This window comes from Perna viridis, chromosome 6 (assembly GCF_037379345.1).
Source record: "Perna viridis isolate PV_CMFRI_1.1 ecotype Kerala chromosome 6, ASM3737934v1, whole genome shotgun sequence".
Classification (NCBI taxonomy): domain Eukaryota; kingdom Metazoa; phylum Mollusca; class Bivalvia; order Mytilida; family Mytilidae; genus Perna; species Perna viridis.
The window spans coordinates 13,252,576-13,273,918 of record NC_142450.1 but is presented as its reverse complement, the minus strand read 5'-3'; the positions used below and the strand labels follow the sequence as shown (position 1 = coordinate 13,273,918).

General features: G+C 32.1%; 2 protein-coding genes across 3 annotated transcripts in view; one reads left to right on the top strand and one right to left on the bottom strand.

The window, feature by feature from the left end:
- Nucleotides 1-21,343, top strand: part of LOC148613712 (peptidylaminoacyl-L/D-isomerase polyprotein 2-like) — a 55,689-nt gene that overhangs the window by 1,499 nt on the left and 32,847 nt on the right. The window lies entirely within an intron of this gene.
- LOC148613713 (ATP-dependent RNA helicase DHX58-like) lies at nt 240-16,487 on the bottom strand. 2 transcript variants are annotated; one of them, XM_088587252.1, is made up of 14 exons: nt 16,417-16,487; nt 14,757-15,424; nt 13,160-13,242; nt 12,496-12,592; nt 10,817-11,002; nt 10,491-10,573; nt 9,629-9,901; nt 8,709-8,871; nt 7,867-7,962; nt 7,426-7,646; nt 6,247-6,391; nt 2,778-2,993; nt 1,759-1,926; nt 240-1,039 (listed from the first exon to the last, which is right to left on the bottom strand). In XM_088587252.1, exons 2-14 carry the CDS (start codon nt 15,310-15,312, stop codon nt 372-374), a joined length of 2,955 nt encoding a protein of 984 aa, XP_088443378.1. In that variant the 5' UTR covers nt 15,313-15,424; nt 16,417-16,487; the 3' UTR covers nt 240-371. The 2 variants fall into 2 exon arrangements, with proteins under 2 accessions (XP_088443378.1, XP_088443379.1); XM_088587253.1 differs by lacking the exon at nt 16,417-16,487 and adding an exon at nt 15,904-16,014.

Sequence of the window (21,343 nt, the reverse complement as noted above, 5' to 3'; positions counted from 1 at the left end):
ACAAAGCGTCATCTTTACAGAATGTGTCAAGAGGGTCTGGTTATACGGTGTTCCCTTTTTTCTGATAAGTTATAGAGTCAACCTCATAACTAAGAAGGAAAGGTCAATGAATAGCGGAGCACAATTTTCCAACTGAATGTCGGTTTCTGTTGAAAAAAAAACGCCCACCACACTACAAAAAAATGTTGTCGATTAAAAAATTCTGAACACATCCTCTTTGGTATATTTAGACAATGACGTGGAATCGATCCTTTATTTTGCAAATTATTGAGATTATCTACCAAGCACTACGTATCATTTACATGCCATTTGCATAGTTACATAAATTGATCAGTTATCAACACATTTAAATGTGAACAGTTATTTGAAAATCAAGTTGTGTTTGTGTGGGTTTCTTTTTCGTCTTGATTTTTATTGCTGATCTCTTCCTGTGTTTTCTTGAACAATCTTATTTCGTCCATTTTTATGTCGTCAACATTAAAAGGCATTTCCTTCCATTTCTTCATTTTCTTCACATATTCCCTCTCTTTAACATTATATATTTTAATGCTACCTTGCGCTAGAACTAGAAAATCACATCCATGCTTCGCCAATATTACTCCCCAGTCATGACCACATGGACCATACGCCTTGTACTTTTTCGTAAATCCGTCGTCAACGTTTTTCTTCTTCTTCTTTAACGGTCCTGTTGTGATTCTATGATTAACATCATTGTCAATAACAACATGATGGTCTTCGAATCTTCTGAGAAATTCTCCTTCACAAATGATCTCAAAGCATTTTGTGCAGTGAACCTCATATTGGCCTTCAATCTTTACTTTTTGGCTGCCTTCCTTTCTGGTTTCTTCTTTCATCTGCATAAGATCTTGGATGTTTTCTAATTCATTTTTAATTTGTTCCGGGTTATTTTTACTTTTTTCCAAGATTAAAGACACTGATTCATTCATCAATAATTGCCTTTCTACATTGAGATTCTCCTTCCGTATCTGTTTTCCTGTTCCCAAAATATACTGTTTTCCATCAGAGCTTCGAATTCGACCTACAAAGATGGGAACAGATGAAACTCCATCCGTAAAAACCTGCATTTTAATTCAATACGATTTTTGACTTTTTATGAATTAGATTGACTCTAATGTTGAAAATACTTAAGCTTGATTAGAAATCTAACCGTTTGCATTCACTACATTACATTAATTTAGCTATATAGTACCATTAAATCTATGAAATCAATAACCGAACTAATTGATCCAACGAGACATATTTTGCCGAATTCTCCTCCGTAGCCCTGTGATGGCTTCCTAATCTCCTTCAAATCATACTGCCAGCTGAAAGACTCTCCTATACAGGTTGGGAAACAACTCACAAGTCACAAGAACAGCTCATAATGAATCCGCGAAGTTGTTTCTGTTCTACTATTCTGTATATTGAACCGGGGTTAAGTACTGAGTATGGCAGATTTGTAAAGCTTAGAAAAAGCGAAAGTATCATCTGTGCATAGACATTGGTTTTGCCCTTCGTGTAATCTGGGTTTCAGTGGACGATTTCACACAAAAATTCGTTATAACGTGCAATACTTTGATATATTATGACGTCATAACTTATGACTAATTTAACTCTCAAGATGATTTGTTTTGTTTTGTTTTGTTTTGGTTTTTTTTAAGAGAGCAGCAGATGTATGTATTTATCAATTTTTTTCATTTATAAAAGAAAACATGTACATAACAATAAACTACACTAAGAATACTATAAAATTATTACCTCTCATTTGTATGCTAGATATGGCACTAGTATCAATTTTGTAGTTTACAGCCATGTTGCATTGCTGAATATCTATGCCCTCAAATGCGACAGAAGTTGCTACAATACATCTACACATTCCTAGGCTAAATTTCTCAAGAATATCCATCTGGTCTTCTTGAGAAAGACCTAAAACAGATTAAGATGTAGTAATGCCAATACAAATCTAGTTTAGCAAAATCATAGACGTCAAATATACAATAATTGCTAATACCAAAAGAGCAAAAACCTTTATTAAGAAAGAGAAAGAAAATGCTATTTGTGCAGAACATATCATTTGAACATTAGTTACATTCAGTAAAATCAATTGTAGCTCTTTATACATATAAATATTGTATCAAAACTTAATTACAATTCTTTTATAGTGGTTTCATAAAACAACATCCAACATTGCACGTTAAATGTGTATGCTCTTCAGAATAGTACAATTCGTCGTATAGTTTAATATTAAATGATAATTAAGCCCAAAAAACACTCAGAAATGAATTATATGGTTCAGAAACTATATTTATCACATGCATTGAGCATGATACAAAACAAATTGTTTCAGCTTACATATAATTATTTAATGATTATCATGATTTTGCAAATCATGTGTTTTCAAACATTACGATCATCATAGATCTCCAGGCCAAATTGAAACAGATTTTAACCAGATAATCATTTGACAATCATGCTCAAGTTATCATATAATTACCATATAAAAGTTTACATATGATAATAATATATAAATTATCATGTTATTACTATATGGTTAATATATGAATTGTGATCCATATAATTATCATATGTAGCATATTTGGCTAACGATTGACTTTAATCCGAACAACATTTGATAAGATGCGTATATATATTTATTCATGGGTGAAATCCTTTTAAAAAATGTATGCATCATCATAAGATAAAAATGGCACACTACGTCATTACGACCATTTTCAATCATGACAAAGACAAGACAAAAAAAATCAAATAATATTTACCTCCCTTTTCGTCTGACACACTGCTTCCGGTGAGATGACAGGCTTTAAGATCAGCCGGTAATCGTTCTGCAAGTATTTTAGCAATCATTCTGGTTCTCACAAACACCATGAATCGGGAATTAAGTCGCCTGCGCTTATATTCGCCTTCTAATATTTTTACTAACTGCATCAAGTCTGTGTTGGAATGCTCTCGAAGAGGAATTTTGTCCACAACATCTGAGAATGGATCGAGATTCATTCACTAATTACAACTAAACGAACAGTATATTTTTGGTTAAAATACGATATACAATTTGCCATTTCATGTGTTTTCAACGAAACATGTATTAATTCAGTCCATGCTAATGATTTAACAAAGAAATTACATGAAACGTTTTGTAAAATAAGAAACAAAATCCTATACAAAGAATTATATATATTTGAATACACTTTAGATGTAAATTATTAGATTTTATAGATACAGACATTAATTTGTTTCGTATTTTATATGATTTTTAATGTGCAAGATTTAGATTTCATTTTGAGCATAAAACTGAAAAATGACAATACATGAAAATAGCAATTAAAAATGAACGCTCAAATCCACTGTATTTATTCTTCGTAAAAACTTTTATTCAATCTAAAAAAAAAAACATTATAAATTGGAGAAAAATTTGATTTTATATTTGGTGATTTGAAAAATCACAAATGAGACAGCATTAAGATACCTGATATTTCCCTCACATAAAGGACAGAAACATTGCTTGAAGTTTACCAAAATTAACATTTTCTGTCAAACTTGTACTTTTTGGTAATTTCCTGGTCATATTTTTGGCAATGAAATGGGGTTCATACGCAACATCTTCATTTTCAATGAATACATTCATTATTACACCGTTTATTTCATGTTAAAATGTAAAGTTGCTTTTTGGGTGTGGGCATAGTTTTTTTAATATGAATATGTTCGAAACAAATAAATTACTATTCTCAGCCGTTTTTTTTTGTTAAATAATGTTTATTTGTGGCCCCAATATGACGCCATTAAAATGAACTATACTCGGCGTCACATAAATAACATACTGTTAAAATTTGAATGAAAATATTTTCTACGATTTTATTGACACCTACCGTCTTTCAAATTGTCTTAAATGACTTGCTCATTCGTTTAGCCAAACGGCTTCTCCCTAAACATTGAATCGTTAAATTCCGGTCAGATTTTAATGCTCGGTGCCAATATTTACATTGTAAAAAGTCGGCCATGTTTACAGTGATCGGGTTGCTAGGAGATGTTGTTTACGTTTAAATGGTTTGTCCAAAAACCGAAGAACCCAGAATGCATTTCGGCGTAATTTCGGATATCTCGGATTTTACGCGAACAACGTACAATACCGAGAAGTTGATCAAGCAGACGATTGTCACCGGAGTTCGACGGGAACTTACGAACTTGGCTTGTAAATAAATCGTCCCGTAGAAACCAACATGGCGGACATTAGTATGGGATTTTCCCGTAAGGATTTGTTACGCATGATTTAAGCTAATAAGCGACTCGTTGGTACTAACACGTCATGCATATATGCGAACTATCTTCATATTAAATAAAAGAGAGACAACTCTAGCGGTAAGTCCCGACGGTTTAAAAATTAAAGCTTCAATTCGAAAATGTGTTGTATGTGACGTCGAGTATAATGCCACAAAACATTATTTTTCTTTAATTTATATACTTCACTATGTTTTGAAAATTTTCATGTTTTTACAACTAAGTTGATTTTTTTAAGCAGTAGACATAGCTTATTGCATCTACACCTTTCTAAAATTAAAATTTAAAAGAACTTCACTGTTATCTTTCAATACATAGAATAAACCCTCTCACTCAAAATCTTTATTAATTGCGTTTTGCCAAACACATTTTCCTTGAAGTTCTGTGAGGTTTTCAAATGTTGTATTTACTGTTCTCAATCAAAACCTTGTATCGAAAGTGCAAATCAAAAATCAAAATTAATATCGAACCTATTAGCTCAACTGGCTAAAGGTCCTGTGAGCTATTGCCATCACTTGGCGTCCGTCGTCGTCATCGTCGTCGTTTGTCGTCGTTAACAATCTTTCAAAACTTTTCTCCTCTGAAACCACTTGAGTAATTAGATCCAAACTTGGTATGAACGTTTTGTAGGATATTTTGCATCGAACTAATGTGGGATTTTTTTATCTGTCAAAATACGTGCCCGCCGTGGCTAAAAATAGAACACAGGGGTCAGAAAGACATTTTTCGCATTTATCTCCAAAACCGTTTGGTTGAGCAAAATTCTGACGTGGATAAATGTTTTCAGCATGATGAGATCTATCTGTTGCCATATATTCGTTTTAATCTGTTAAGCCATGTTAGAGTAATGTTTTTCTAACTTTTTTGTCTATTTCTAATGTTATTTCTTTCAGAAGTATTCTCCACTGAAACTACTAGACCAATCAGAACCAAACTTGGTATGAATGTTCCTCAGGGTGTTTTGCATAGTAATAATGTGGGGATTTTTTATCGGAAGTTCTTCGCATATATCTCCAAAACCGTTGGGTTTAGCTAAATTTTGGCTATGGGTACAAGTGTTCGGTATGGCTAGATATATCTGTGGTCAATTTTTCGTTTTAACTTGTTAAATCATTTTGGAGTAATTATCCTTTTCCACGCATTTTCCCTAATTTATTTCTTTCTTCCCTGAAACTACTGGACAAATTAGGACCAAAATTGGTATGAATTTTATTTTGGGTGTTCTCGTAAAACTGATGTGGGAATTTTTTATCTATTGAAAAACATGGCGGTCGCTACTAAAATAGAACATAGGGGTCAGACATAAGTTTTTTGCATATATCTCCAAAGCCGTTAGGTTCAACCAAATTGTATTTCATTGCTTAATTGATCATCATTATAAGGCCTACAAATGTCTGCACTGAGTCAAAGTTATCGGATGACTCCTTCCTATAGTTATTGCCGTTTAAAGGTGAAAAATATTTTTACAATTTTTAGCCGACATCTTGAAAACTATGATAGATAAAAAAAAACTTTCAATTGCTGAAATGATTCTTAAGATAAGGCCGACAAAAGTGCGTGGAGAAACGAGTTGTCGGACGACCTCTTAATAGAGTTATTGCCCTTAAAAGAAGAAAAATATGTTTTTAGCAATTTTCAGTCAATATCATGAAAACTATGATAAATAGAAGAAAATTGATGATATCCTTATGATAAGTCCCACCGAAACTTTGTATGAGTCAAAACTGAAGTCTTTTTTTATTCATAATTGTCGGTCAACTTCTTGTTTGAGTTTTTGCACTTGAAAGGCAAAATTAACCAGGTGAGCGATTCAGGCTCCTGGGAGACTCTTGTTTGATTTCATAAGGCTATTGAAAGTAAGTTTTAGGTATTGATATTGTTTATTTAGTGTGTGGAACATTAGCTTTTTCTATGCATGAAAACGACACTTAAATACATTTGTCTCTATATTACCCTTCATCAAAACAATTAAATGTTTTTCCTCTTCAGAACCTTCAGTCACACTCTCTTTCTCGAGACTTTCTACTTCAGTTTGTATGAACGATTTTACATCGGCATAATCCAGATCGTTGTTAATATCATAGGCCTCCAGGTACACCTATCAACATTAATAAACTGCTTAATTACTAAAAATAAACTGCAATGTAAAACTACATTGTACGCATATCTAGTTGTTCTAGGACCAAAAAAAAAGAGAGTTGATTAAAAAGGCTGCTTAAACCCCTGTTATATTACTTTTGTGAATAGTTTCCAGCTCTACTAATTATGCTTGTGTGTACATCAGATGAAAGGAAGACGGGGATCAATTGTGCAATGTATAGTCTATGAGTAGGAGATGTTAACGACACCGATTCGACTATGTCTTCTAACAGGTTGAAATAAAACGGGTCTAAACCGAACCCATTATGACTTAAGGAGGTAGACCTAGAGTCAAGGGACACAACTCTTAGAAAATTTGTATTCATCATTTTACATCAATCTCTTGTAAGCATCAAAGTGACTTTGACTGATTTCATTCTGTTTCAGAGAAAAGATTCAAAGGCTTTGGTGAAATTGAGTACGATACAAACATATCACTGAATTCAAGAGTTATGTCCCTTACCCTAGGTCTACCTCCTTAAATATTGAATCGGTTAAGACAGGTGTTTGATTTACCAAGGTTTCAGATACAGTTTGATTGATGTTTGATGTATTTTATACAGTCATTGGTTTAAACAGATTTTCAGATTATGCAGGGTTCGGTTGAGACAGGTTCACTGTACGCATGTCTTATATTTAGTATAAGTGTTTGTAAGAGTCACGTAGAGGGTTAAACATGGTACGAAACATCTCACCATTTAGCAATTTGCATCATTAAAATCAAGGAAAAAGGACAAGATTTTCTATATCATTTTGGCAATTTGATTTAATTTAATTGAATTTCACTGAAAATGAGCATTTCAATGGCAGTTAACTTTGTCAAAGACATTTAAATAACATTCTATTGAAAAAAGTTATGAGCAAATCTAATGATGCACAGATCAAATAGTGATAATAATAATAATATCTTTCCAAATAAATAAGACTTCTTTGTATGACATTATAATGTCAGAGTTTGCCTGGTTCTCACAAGATCTTATACCCAAGTCTTACTTCAGCATGTCTAAGAGAAGAATGAAGTAATCTGGCAACCTCGTTAGCCGCTTTTTGTTTGTCATCGTCAACTTTTGAAATATCTAAACTCTCAATTTCAGCTTTAATCTCTTGCACCCATGCTCGATAGCGCCCGGTAAATCTGCCTTGGTGTACTGGAATCTCATTAATTTTCTTCCACACTTTTTTCCCAGTTTCAAAATAATATAGTGCTTGTTGTACTGAAATGTATGAATTGTTGCTAAATTAACTGTAGATATGTTTATTTTTTCGTATCAAGATCATTTTACAATTTTTTTTCTATTTATTCAGTTCATTTCTGATTTTGCAAATGTCAATGTGTAATATGTTTTAAACAAAACTGGGATTCATACACATATGATCGCAAATAACATAGTGTAAGACTTGGATAGCAGATGTTCAACTTTCATTCTTTTATACCTGACGTAGATTGTACCATTTTCTCTATTTCTGCAATGACGTCTGTAAGAGTTTTTGATACTTCATCTTCTTCTTTAGGTTGTATTGTAATACATTCTGTAAAAATCAAACACATATTACTACACACATTTCTTTTCTATTTCCTTAATTTAATTTTTTTTTTTTTTTTTTTTAACTGGATTGAAAGACAATCAAGATAAACAATATAAGGAACAGAATAAAATAGACTACAGATACAAAAACATACATAAAGGAAACAAGACGTCAGATTAAAAAATACCTAATCACTAGCAATATGAACCCCTCCCCCCCCTCAAAAAAAAAATAGAGAAGTGAAAGCAGGACCTGCTTTGCTTACGACACCCATGATAATGCAGGCGAGTATAATTCGGTAACCATAATAATCTAGCAATAATACTACTGTTCCCTCGACACAAATCACAATTGGGTTACGTCAGAAAAAACTATCACGCCTTGGTAAACATTTCGACCGGTCATGAATAACGTTTCATGGAATGTTTGGGAAAAGTCACGAAGTTGTCGTTATTCAAGTACGGACGAATTCTTTGGTTAGAATAAATAAAAAATTAAAATATATACAACTATTAATAGAAATACTGCAAAGCCTTTTTTAAACGAGAGTCCTTTCTACTATCAGGTTTGTTAGATTTAGAAAGGTTTTCTGTTTGCCAAGGTTTAAAAGCATTAAAATCGATTGAAAATTAGAAATTATCAACAATGATTGTAATTGACAGGTCTTTGGTTTATTCAAGGTTCAGTGTAGACAGATTTTACTCTATATTTAATTTATTTTCTTAAGGGGCACTTTAGAAAAACAATACCTCGTTGAGGTTCATCAAAATATTTGTTATAATCCGCCTTCTCATCGACAACAGTTGACAGGTGAAAAACATGTAGATTTGCCATCAGTGTTTTGATGTGTTCTGCAGCTTTATCTTTGGTCTTGGCTTTGTTTATACCAGGTGATGCAGTCAATCCTAACACCTGGTATACAATAGTGATAATTATCAATCTTTATGAAAATTAGATATGAGATAATAATGTCTGTTCAAAACCAATTACATTCCTTTTGTTCTAATTCAGAAACAGTGCAGACCAACTTTGAAATTGGAATAAAATTGTCGCTTTTCAGGAGTTGTCGTTCTTGATTTAGATAGTTTAAGTTGTAAATGAATGTATGGTATTCCTTAAAGACAATGGGCACTATTGTGTCCTGAAAATAAAACATATAAAGAACGGAAAAACATTGTTTTCTATACCACAAATAATTTTTCCCGTAGGCAATTTCAATTTTTATGGGTTAATGCATAAACTATTAAATATATCGCTGTTCAACAAAATTTGTTTTCTCTATATAATTATTACTTTTAACATATCTCTCTTTTCTAAAACAAAGAAATAAGGACGGTTTCTGGGCTATTTGTTATTGTCTTAGCTTGTTAACACAGTATTATGACACAACTTTCAAATCTTATCTTTGTTTGCTGCATCAAAGTTGACAAAATATACTATAAAGAAATGTACCTACACATTGGCGAAAGGGTTTTAGTCCATCCAGTAAAGTATGCATGCGCCTACCTTTAGTTTGCATTACCTTTCGACCAATTTCATTGATATACCTAAATGCGTAAAAGAAAATGTTGAACTTCTGTTGAAATTATGCAATATAATAACAATTACTGTTGCAAGTAAGGGGAAACAGACTTCTATGAGATATACTCTGTGAGTTTTGTTTAATTACCTGTGGCAAATTTATATTAGGACGCTCATGTTTGAACAGTTTCCTTCTATAACAAGCCATTATGTTATTGTATGAACTAAATCCCATAGCATGATGACATTCATCGAAAACAAGTAGAGTGAAATCGTCGATTCTGACCGACCATTCATCAGCTCGTTTTATGTTGTTTACCAACAATTGTGGAGTCATGAAGAATACATTGTGTACTTTCATCAAATTTGCCAATGTAAAATCTGTCCTCTCTTCTTCGGATGTTATGGAGCAAATAGATACCTGTTGTAATATAAGAGAAGAAATATCATTTAAATTAAAAAAAACAATAATTGTTTATTTGTTTTAATAATGGTAATTAAATAGAATGTTAGAAGTAAAAAGCATTTATGTCACATGTAAATTATCTTAATGTACTACACAGGGAAAATTTAATAATAGTAATAAACTGCCTAAAACTATCTGATATCCATAAAAAATAAGGCGTTGTAATTCCTCACTCCCCAAGAACAATATGCTATATCTTCATCCTGAACTTATACACGAACATTTACAATTTAATTATCTCATACAAGTAAAAGATAAGATATGAATCTGATGAAAGGAATAAGGATTTTTATTTATATTCCATTTTTGAATCTGTATAAACGAATATCCTTTTCAAACATAAACAATGGCTTTTTTATACATGTGGTTTCCTTGTGTTTATAAACATTTACCATTAAAACAAATGCATTCCCTGTATACTTTCATATTCGAATTCAAGAACTGCAGTCCGCTTACAGGACAATTAGTTTATCATAAAATAAGACGCAACTACAAACAAAGTATAAAAAATACTTTTTTGCCCTTTTGTCAGTTTAGTATTTACATTTGGATCTTTCAGCATATCTTGTGCTCTTTTGAATTGTTGGAAACAAAGTAAATTGGTGTTGGCTGTGAAAAGAACTTTCCCTAAAAAGATACAAAACATTAAATGGGATGAAATTTATCTTTTGCCATGCTGTATGTAGATTCTAACATATTAAACAAATATGTTTTTTTTTTAAGGAGTGGACTTTTACTACTAATCCTAGCATTTGGAAAAGGATATCTTGTTTTTTCAATAATAATTTCTTTCAGAGGATTAAATTCTAAATTTGACAAAATTGTATGTGGTGGTACATATATTGTATTTAATACTTATTTTTTTCTTACCTTCTGGAAATTTCCGAAGATGGCTTAAAATGACAGAAAACGCAATATAGGTTTTACCAGAGTTCGTCCACGAAAACACAATGGTATTTTCTCCATTTAGTGCTCTTTTAGCTAATTCGCGTTGGTATGGGTATAGACTGATTTCAGACTGGTTTGTTAAATTGGATACAGCGCTGTCCTTGTTCTCTGTAATGGATTATTGGAAACATTGATACCATAATTTAAAAGTCACGGTTAATTTTTTTCATATTTTTGTTTATAACTTTTAAGTCTGATACATAAGTTAGTAGACAAAAGAAACGATACAACGTCGACGTTTATGATAAATCGTTCATATCAAGGTCGAACAAATAAATTGAATCTACAAAATTGTCATCATTGTTATTTTGCAAAGGTTCAGAAAAAAAGTTATTTTTAGATGGAATTAAGTATAATCTTTACATAATTTAGATATATAGGTTGAATAGTAAAATCAGAGGTAAACCTCTCCTGTAGTAATTATTAATAATTAATTACCAATGAATGCAATGCTTCAAAACCTCATTCAAAGTCATTACTTTGTTTTATATGGTTATCTGCATTTTAATCAAATGCATTTTCGTGCGATTTCATTTTTTTTTTTTTTTTTTTTTTTTTTTTTGTTAAAAGTAATGATGATATTGCAAATTTCATAATTCACTGATACTTATTCTTAACAGCACTATCGTTGTTTCATTGACTTGTGACAATTCGTGGCGTTCCCTTGATTTTTCGTAGAAATAGAGCAAATTGAAATTAATAAGTTATGAATTTTTCATATGAATGCCTTTTTTATTTTTCACCATGAATTTATGATAAATATGCGAAATATGCTTTCTTAGTTATATAAATTTCTGTTTGAAACATGAAATCCTAGAAGAATAAATTCTTGAACCTGCACATTACCAGGGTTTTATTGGTTAAAGGGGCACAGATATCTTGGTGCATTAACGTTTGTCATTTCGGTCATTTTCTCCAGCTTTTGTAAAATCATTTAGATAATACTCCGCACAAAAATAATGATGGCAGTCACTAAAACAATTATTTGTATAACATATGCACTCAACTTTCTAAAACTATAAGATAGGAGTTTCTGGCTTTTTACAGGATTCGATTGAAATACAGTAAAATCTTTCTAAACCGAATCCCTTTTGGCGTATGAAAATGGGTTTGGTTAAGACATGTATTTAGTTTAACAAGGTTCAAATATAAGTAAACCAACACATATAGGGACTTTATAAAGTATTTGGTGTAGACATAATTTCGGGTTATTCAGTGAGCTGGTTGGACATGTTTCACTGTTCTCTTAATAAAGTCTGTTGTTCAACATTTTCATGATAAGTGCCATCGTATTCAATGCTCCTGGAATATATTACCCTATTCATTAACATTGGTCTTTTAAAGGGTAAAATATTGCATTCAATATTTTACGATGAGATGAATCTAAAAAGGCAACCAGGAATTTACATAGGTGGGAAGAGTTCAAAATGAGAAATTTTCTATGTAGAATGAGAGTTAATATACTGTATGTTGCGCTATAATGTCGCGAAATGTATTTTGTTACTTAGTCTATTACTGTTATGACGACAAAGAATACACATCTTGGGTTATATCTGGTTTTTTTTAACCAGAAAGTGACTCTCGAGTAAATTACAATGTACCTTCTATGTATCTTAGAATTTTGTTACATTCTCCTATTTTCAATCCAAGCAGTTTTAGAACGTCTGCTTTTAGTGACCAAAATTCTTTCAAATCAATCTACAATAGATGGCAGAAAATACAGTTAAATTTGTTTTAGCGACCAACTGTATTCAACAATGACTTATCTTAAAAGATAATGCATCAAATACTTTTATTGAACATTAAAACTGTATATGAATAATTTTGTTTTCCTAAGGCAGGTCACTGTATACTTATTTTGTACTAAAACATGAAATTAAGCTGAAAAAAAAACCGTTAGAACCTGTACATTACTGGGGCTCATTTCTTAAAAAAATCGAAATATCATTCATATAATCGTTGTAAACATTACGAGGTATAACCATATAATAAGTAGTACATTCACTTTAATAAAACAGAATACGCAAACAAACATCTGTTGCAATTAACTGTTAAGTTCGGGAAAAATCACACAAGTATCAAAGCTTTAAATGGTATTCACCTATTGGCAAAATACAAGGTTTAATTGAACTATTATGAAACATAGAATACTCCAATGAATTTGAAATAGGATAAAAATATATATACCAAAAAAATAGCAATGCAAAACCAAAGAGACTTAATTGAAAATGTTTTAAACATTTGACATAAATTTAACGTTCTTACCATTTCCTCTTTAAACAGTACACAGTGTTTTTCTAGCCCAAGGCTCTTTAAAATTCCGTCAACTGTCTTCTCTGCATTTTGTACTTAAATATAATGGTAAAGGTAAATTTTAAAGTCGGAGAGTAAACACACATGCATTTACAAGTCAACAATTAAGACAAGCTATGTGCTGTTTTTTTTTTTTTTTTTTTTATCGTGATGTACGACCATGTGTCTAATATGAGCTTCTCGCATGAACACCAGGCTTGTAGGGGAGGAAAGACCTATATTTCAGGATGGAAAATTAATGAAACTACCTTACTAAAGTAAGTGCCCGGAAATCTTGACACATGCGGTGTCAACCTCGTAAAACTAGTACAGTGCCTTAAAAACTCTTCTACCCTTCCCCTAAAATGAATGTATTCGTTAAAGGCCGTACAAAAACTACATTTAGATAAAGATGTTTGTATACACAAGAACTTACTGTTACAGTGTACAGGAGTGTGTTAAATTGTTGTTTGAAAATTAAATAAAAGTAAATGATTCTTCATGAAGGGGTAATGTAGTTAGGCACACTATTGAAATCCGTTACAAAACCTTACAAAATCGCTTCAAAACTTTACTTGAATTTGAAATTTGTTTTATCTATTTTTGGGTATTGTTTTGTTTAATTTGTTTTTGTTTTTCTTTGTCAAATAACCCCAACTCTACGTTAGTTCTATTATTGGTCAAGAATATTTTCAAATTTTAGTGTATATAACATAAAATTAAACGAACTAGTGTCAGCATTATTGTACATATGATAGTTGCATAAGTGATGGAAAGTCATGTTTGACTTTAAAGTTACTATATGAGGTAAAGATAGCACAATTATAAATAACTATCACAGAAGCACTGTAGTCTTTTTAAAGTTAATACATGTATAAACTTTTTTTTATATCATATGGTTTAAGACTTTGTTTTCCTTTCCTCGTTTGTCTACCCCGTCCTTGACTTTTTATGAGCAACTCGGCGGGTGTTTCTAGAAAAGCAGAGGACGCTTACCCTACCGGTGCACCTGGTCCATGCTTCCAGTTTTAAGTGGAGTCCGATTTGCTCATTTGTTTTTGTTACTTTGTATGTATGATTTTAGTTACTGTGTGTTCATTGTTGTGCATGTCTGTTTTCCATGTCTGGTCTTTGTCCCTGGATTACATTCTTTTGATTTCCGCTATAACCTCGGTTCCCTTGATTACTCTTTGTAAGTCTTCCCCCTCCTTCTTCTTCCGCTCCTAAGAATTCAAATTACCCGCTTATTAACACAATAATAGCAATAATGGAACAGCACTGACCTGAAATGCTTATGATAATTGTGGTGTTTAGCTGTTATAACCACCTGGCAGAGAGAAGTAAGATCCCTTTGTACATACGATTTATTATGAAACCAAATGCCAGCGGCCTATTTTTTTCAGTAGGTATGGAATGGAGCGTTAATATAGTATTTGACTATAATTGGAGTTTAACAAAATGCATATACGTTACAATTAAACATTTCTAATTATTTATAATCACCACTCACTCCTACATATTTCACATATATTTCTTAGTTGCTACAAATGGAAAGTTCTAGTGAGCTTACATTTTTGACAAGTAGATCTTTCTTCAGAAGGAATAGAAGACGTCTCGTCACTTTGAATCATGGTGAGTTTATGTTTTGATGGAGTGTTTTCATCGTTGTTTAAATCTAACTTCCTTTTAAGACCTTTATTTTCGTGAAGGAGTTCCAAAGACGAATATTTTTGCTCTGTTTCCTGCTCATGTGTTTTCTGTGGTGAGATTGATACATTTTTTGCGTGGCTCTCCGTAAGCATTGGATCATCACTTGTTCTTGGCGTTTCTTTCATTATTTCTGCAATTTCACGCAGAATATCGTTTACTATATGACCCTCGCTGGACAATCTTTGGTCAAATTCATCAATAATTTTCATTAGATATTCGTAATTTCCAGTCTGAAAAACTCCATGCTTTTCGAGGTTTTCGAGTAAGTCAAGGGTGCACGAAATTCCATTAAAATCACTTTCGGGTATATTATGTTTAAATCTGTACTTTATCTGTTTAAGCTGGTCTCCATCGATTCCAATATATTTCGCCAAAGTGACTTTAAATTTACTATTCAAATTTGCAAGATTTTCCATTGCCTCTCTGTCTGATTTATTTACAGTTCTGCTTTTTTTATGGTCAAAACAAACATTAATTAAATTCGCTAGCGGCTGTACTGACACTTCAGTTAAAACTCGATCCCAGTTTCTGAAAATGCAAATATAAGTTGAATTTCTCTTTTACGTAGTTGGATTATGTGGAAAGAATTCAAATGATGCATACACTTCCCTTTTGTTTCTATTTCATCTTTTTAATGGTATTTCACAGCGAGTTTAAATTTTTCTCATTTACTCTTATGAAATATGTTCAATTTAAACAAAATACTATCTTTGAAAAAAGATAGCTGACGCAGTAATTTTTGCTTTTCAATTTTCTACATTACATTCAGGAAATAGCGCATGGCACGCAATTTCAATTTTTTTATTTCTGATACAGTTTCTTCGAACGCCACTTCGTTATCAGTATTTGGCCAATCGGGAAACAGAATTTTGATCAGGTGACTTGCGTTTCCATGGAAGAGCGTCTTTACGGTCAAGGGGTAAAAAGCGAATCTATACTAACTGCGTCGGGGGAAAACGTGCAGTCATTAAAAGTTAAAATTAAACACTCTTACTAGTCATTTTTACCTTGTAAACACGTCATAATTCCAACTAACAATATATTTAAATTTGTAACAATACCCCAAATCTCTGATTAAATGTAAATCCCTGAAATAAAGAGGTAACCTTATATCTTTCTAAATCCATTAACCCGGAAATAATAATTTGAGATAATATAAAGCTTAAAATGACATGTATGTTAAAGTTAAATACAAACGGAAAATCATTCAAAGTATCACTATGAAACAACATGAAGTGATTATTTACCAAACATAAAAAAAGAAAAACAGCATTATCATGATTAGTGGTTGCATGCATTTTGCCTCATTTATTTTGGTCAACATAAACACTAAAAGGGAAGATTTTTTTTCATTCACGTTTTTCTTTTACTATGGTATTATGTTCGAAAGAAATGATGAGTTGTCATATGCTGTCGATCTTCGGGATATGCAATTTATTTGTTTTTTTATACTTAAATAAATAAACTACACTAAAAGTGACGAACAAAGGCAACATTACACAGGAATAATGTGTACCTACCATGTTGATGTCTTTCTTTATTACTTCCTAGTAATATTTAGCCTCGGTAACGAAGGTATCTTATGTACGGAATGACGTATTAACTATATGCAATATGCAAGGCGTTCAAAATATTATTTTTAACGGAAGAAACAATTGATATGCCGATGCACAATTTTAGGTTTTTTTAACATTGAACTGTATCTTATAGTAATAAAATTGTTTAATTGAGGGTTTTCCCTACATGGGAAAGACATTATTGTTTTTCTAATGTTTTTGCAAAATTTTCTTTGACATGTTCTACCCTATTCATCTTTCAAGATGTCATTACCAAATTTGGACCATCGGTAGGGCTCATTTAAAACTTTTATAAGAAGACCCTGTGAAAAATTCCATTATCCATTGTAAAAGTTATCGTTTTTCAACATTGTCCCCCGAACTCATTTTTCAGGATATCATGAACATAATCGGTGAATATGTCGACGTTATCATGTTCTATTATTAAATGACCCTTCTAAGGATTTCATTATCATTTTTAAGAGTTATGTCCCTTAAAGCAATTTCTTTTAATTGCTCATATCTTAAAAATCATAATAGATAGAATCAATCTAAAAACTGTTTCATGTACAGAAGAAGAAAACCTAATAAATAAAAATAAACATGTATTTTACTATCAAACCATACGGGAGTTATATCCCTTGCAATAGCATACTTAATTTTAAAAATTTATATTTCGAGAACCAGAAGTTGTAGAAACATGGGACCTTCATCAATGATCTTTGGTCTATGTGACCTTTCATTTGCACCCAAGGTCAAAGGTCATAGCGTGCTAGAAAGCTTTCTCACTGCAAACTACAGGCCTTGATATTTAGAAAACGATAAGAGATAAGTGCATACATACAGCATATGAAATGACCCTCTCGATTAGCCCTACATTTTGAGACAAAATTAACAACTGTCAGACCGTCTGTTCAAAAGTTATGAGAATTTCAATGTTTTGAAGAATCCGGTTAGTGACCTTGACATATTTGTATGACCTTGACCTTGTTAGTTTATCAAAGTCAAGTAGTCCTAAGGTAGTACAATACAATTAGGTCATTTCTGAAAATTTTGTCTCATTTTGTTGAAATAAAGCTGTTTCGGGGCAGTCCGCACAGACATTTCTAGTGTTTTGTCATAAAAAGTGCATATTTTTTTAAATCCTTGGTGTGTTGAGGCTCAAGTCATTTATAAGAAATTTAGTGATTATTATTTTAAAATCCAGTAGCCATAGTAACATACTGCAAAAAAATATTACTGAGTTTTAGTACGACTCAGAGGTACCTTTCCAAAACTAACAGCCAATTACTATGTTTTATAAAATATCAGGCACTTAGACACTACCACAGGATGAAAGCATGCATGGGGCAGGTGGAAAAAGGGTAAAAATAATAAGACACTTTTCGATTCATTCTCTCACAATTTTAGTTCCAGACGTTCGTGCGAAATAAGGTATTTTGACAATCAGCCATCTGATGCTGAGGAGAGCACCTAATACGGCAGGGGACTAAAACGTTCCGGATACCATTCTTCATTTAAAATACACCTGTTTACCATAATATATATTACATCTGTCTATGTATAAATGCTTATCTACATTTAAACAATATACCCACCAAATTAAAACTTTTAATTTTAAGTTTTACAAAATTTGACCGGGGTTACTTGGTGTGCGAAACAGTGCGCCTTAATACAACTGTATAGTGCACCCTTAAGGAGATGTATATTTGCAGTTTCATGTCTCTACGACTTCCGGTTCTGGATTTGTTATTGCATCATATTGAAATAATCAGTGTGCTAAATATGAGCTTAGCAATTGCCCAAATTGTTATTAATTGTGTTGCATATATTCTGTAAATTATTATACAGTTTTCAGATTTGAGATATTTTGTCCCATTTTGGATCTATTGAAATTTTAGTTTTTCAGAACGAGGGTATATATTTTAAAATCCACAATAGACACACAAATGATCAGTACACAGAATAAAAGACCTGCTCAAGTACAAATGTTTGACACAATAACAAAGACCAATACAAAAAACTAACGATACTACAACAACTTATTTATAGATTTGATATTGGATCAATTTTTTCAACTTCGTCGAAGGGGGTCATGTGATATATCATTTTGAAGGTCTAAATGAGTATAATGGAAAAATCAGTTTCAACCTCGATAAGTAATACATGTCCGAAGAGTTGGGTCATTAAGTGGAAAAGATTGAAGTTCTAAGAAGGTAATATTGTTGCATATCAAATAAAAGGTCTTAAAGCGTACATTCTCAAAGACCCCGATGTAGCAAAAACATTGTCTCCTATACATGACAAATATGTTTTCGTACCAGCAGACAAAGCCCAAAACAACATTGTTTTTGTCTGCAAAAAGTTTTACATCCAATGTTTATTATCAGAAGTAGATGTAGAAAATAATAGCAGTGATAAGACCTATACTGCTACCACACTCTCCAAAGAAGAGATTGTGGAAAACCATAAATCTGTGCTATCCTCTTTTGGTCTCTCTACCAAGGACGATGATTGTGATTTACCGTCTATGTACTGGATTCCTGAACTCCACAAGAATCCATACATACAACGTTTTATAGCTGAATCTGCAAAATGTACCACCAAACCTCTTTCAAAACTTTTAACTTCTATACTCACAACTGTCAAAGAGGGTCTACAGTCCTACCTCAATACTTGTTACTCCAGTAGTGGTATTAATTCAATGTGGATCCTGAAAAATTCGAAAGACCTTTTGGAGACAATCGGTTCAAGACTATTATCTGAATATAATAGCACTAAAACCTATGATTTTTTCAACACTGTATATTTCTATTCCCCATACTCAGTTAAATCCCGACTTAAAAACATTATACATCGTTGTTTTTTTTTTTTTTTTTTCAAAAAAAGATGGTACACCTAGATACAAATATATACTTCTTTCTAGAGATTCCTCACACTTTGTGAGAAATAATTCCAAATCATCTTCCAAATATACAGAGGAAGATGTTCACAAAATACTAGAATTTTTAATCGACAACATATTTGTCCAGTGTGGCGGACGTGTTTTTCAACAAACGGTCGGCATTCCAATGGGAACAAATTGTGCTCCTTTACTTCTGACCTTTTCCTTCACTCTTATGAGGCGGATTTTATAGCTGATCTGATCAGAAAGAAAGAATATCGTTTAGCTAGATCCTTTAATCTCAGTTTCCGCTATATAGATGATGTATTATCTTTCAACAATCCTAATTTCGATGATTTGATACATCGCATCTACTCAAAAGAACTTGAGATAAAGGATACTACAGACACTGTGAAGTCAGCATCACATCTTGACCTACACTTAGAAATCGGTGATAAAGGACTAAACTTAACGACAAACGTGATGCTTTTCATTCAGAATTGTCAACTTCCCTTTCATCTGTGGCAACATCCCTTTAGCACCTGCGTATGGAGTGTTCATATTACAACTCATACGTTATGCTAGAGCTTGCCTAAACTACGTAGACTTTTTTATCGCGCTAGAACTCTAACAAATAGGCTTCTTTAACAAGGTTATGTTGCTATAAGATTGAAGTCATCACTACAGAAGTTTTATGGTCGTCATCATGAACTCGTGGATCGTTATGGTGTATCCATCTGCACCATGAAAACTAATTTATTCAACGGGTCATAGTTTTCCTTTCCTCGTTTGTCTACTCCGGACTTGACTTTTTATGAGCAACTAGGCGGATGTTTCTAGAAACGCAGAGAACGCTTACCCTACCAGTGCACCTGGTCCATGCTCCCAGTTTTTAGTTGAGTACGAGTTGTTCATTTGCTTTTATTACTTTGTATGTATGATTTTAGTTACTTTATGGTCTTTGTTGTGTATGTCTGTTTTCCATGTCTGGTCTTTGTCCCTGGTTTACATTCTTTTGATTACCACTATAACCTCGGTTCCTATGATTACTCTTACGAAATATCGATGGTTTGTCTCGAAAAAATGAGTCGGATAAGTTCAATGAGTGCAAAACTAAAGTTTTTAATATAGTTAGGTAGTTAAAGGTCATAACGTGTACAACTCAAATATCAATTTTTTGGTATAGAAAAAGAACCCAGTTTGGGTAAATAAGTGCAAAATTCTATAGATCGACGAAAGTAGGATTGTTGTATATCTAAAGAAAGGTCGTCAAGTTTACATTAAAAAAATAATATTGGAAACATCGACAATTGCATTTTACTAGGTTACCAACAGTTTTACTGCAAAAAAACAACAAACTTTTGTAGAAAGTAGCATGTTATGTATCAAACCAAATGTCTTTACGTGAATATTTCAAAGAAATAGTTTTCAAGGGAAAGACCTTTCAATTGTTTAACAAACACTTGACATACTAGTTGTGATATGTAGTTGCGATTGTCGTTCTAATAGTCTTACAAACTATTTCATTATTGAAAAGGAAATTTTCGATTTTCAAAGTAAAATGTTTTTAAAGGTCTTGTGACGTTCGTCAAATTAAGATTGAAATACTTTTGAATAAGGTATGCATCAATTTGAAATAAGATATTTTATGTCCTTGCAATTTATTTTCATTTATTTATTTTTAGTCTTTAGGTGCTATCTCTTTACGTTACAATATTCTATTTTGCATTCAGATCTGTACTTTTGATAAAACTATATATTCATCTCCTACTGTAAGTAATTAAATCAAATCAATTCAAGCAAAATAAGTTTTGCAAAGTGCTAATTTTATGAAAAATACATATATAAATTATATCTCAAAAGCACAAACCCCAATTTGAAAAAGTAAGACTGGTTATGTAGTCTGTAACTGATTCTGAGCAGAAAAAATTTGGTAGGGTTTTGACATGCATTAATCACCTACTGACCGATTTGTATATAGAATTCTACACGCCAGGGGTACCCCAT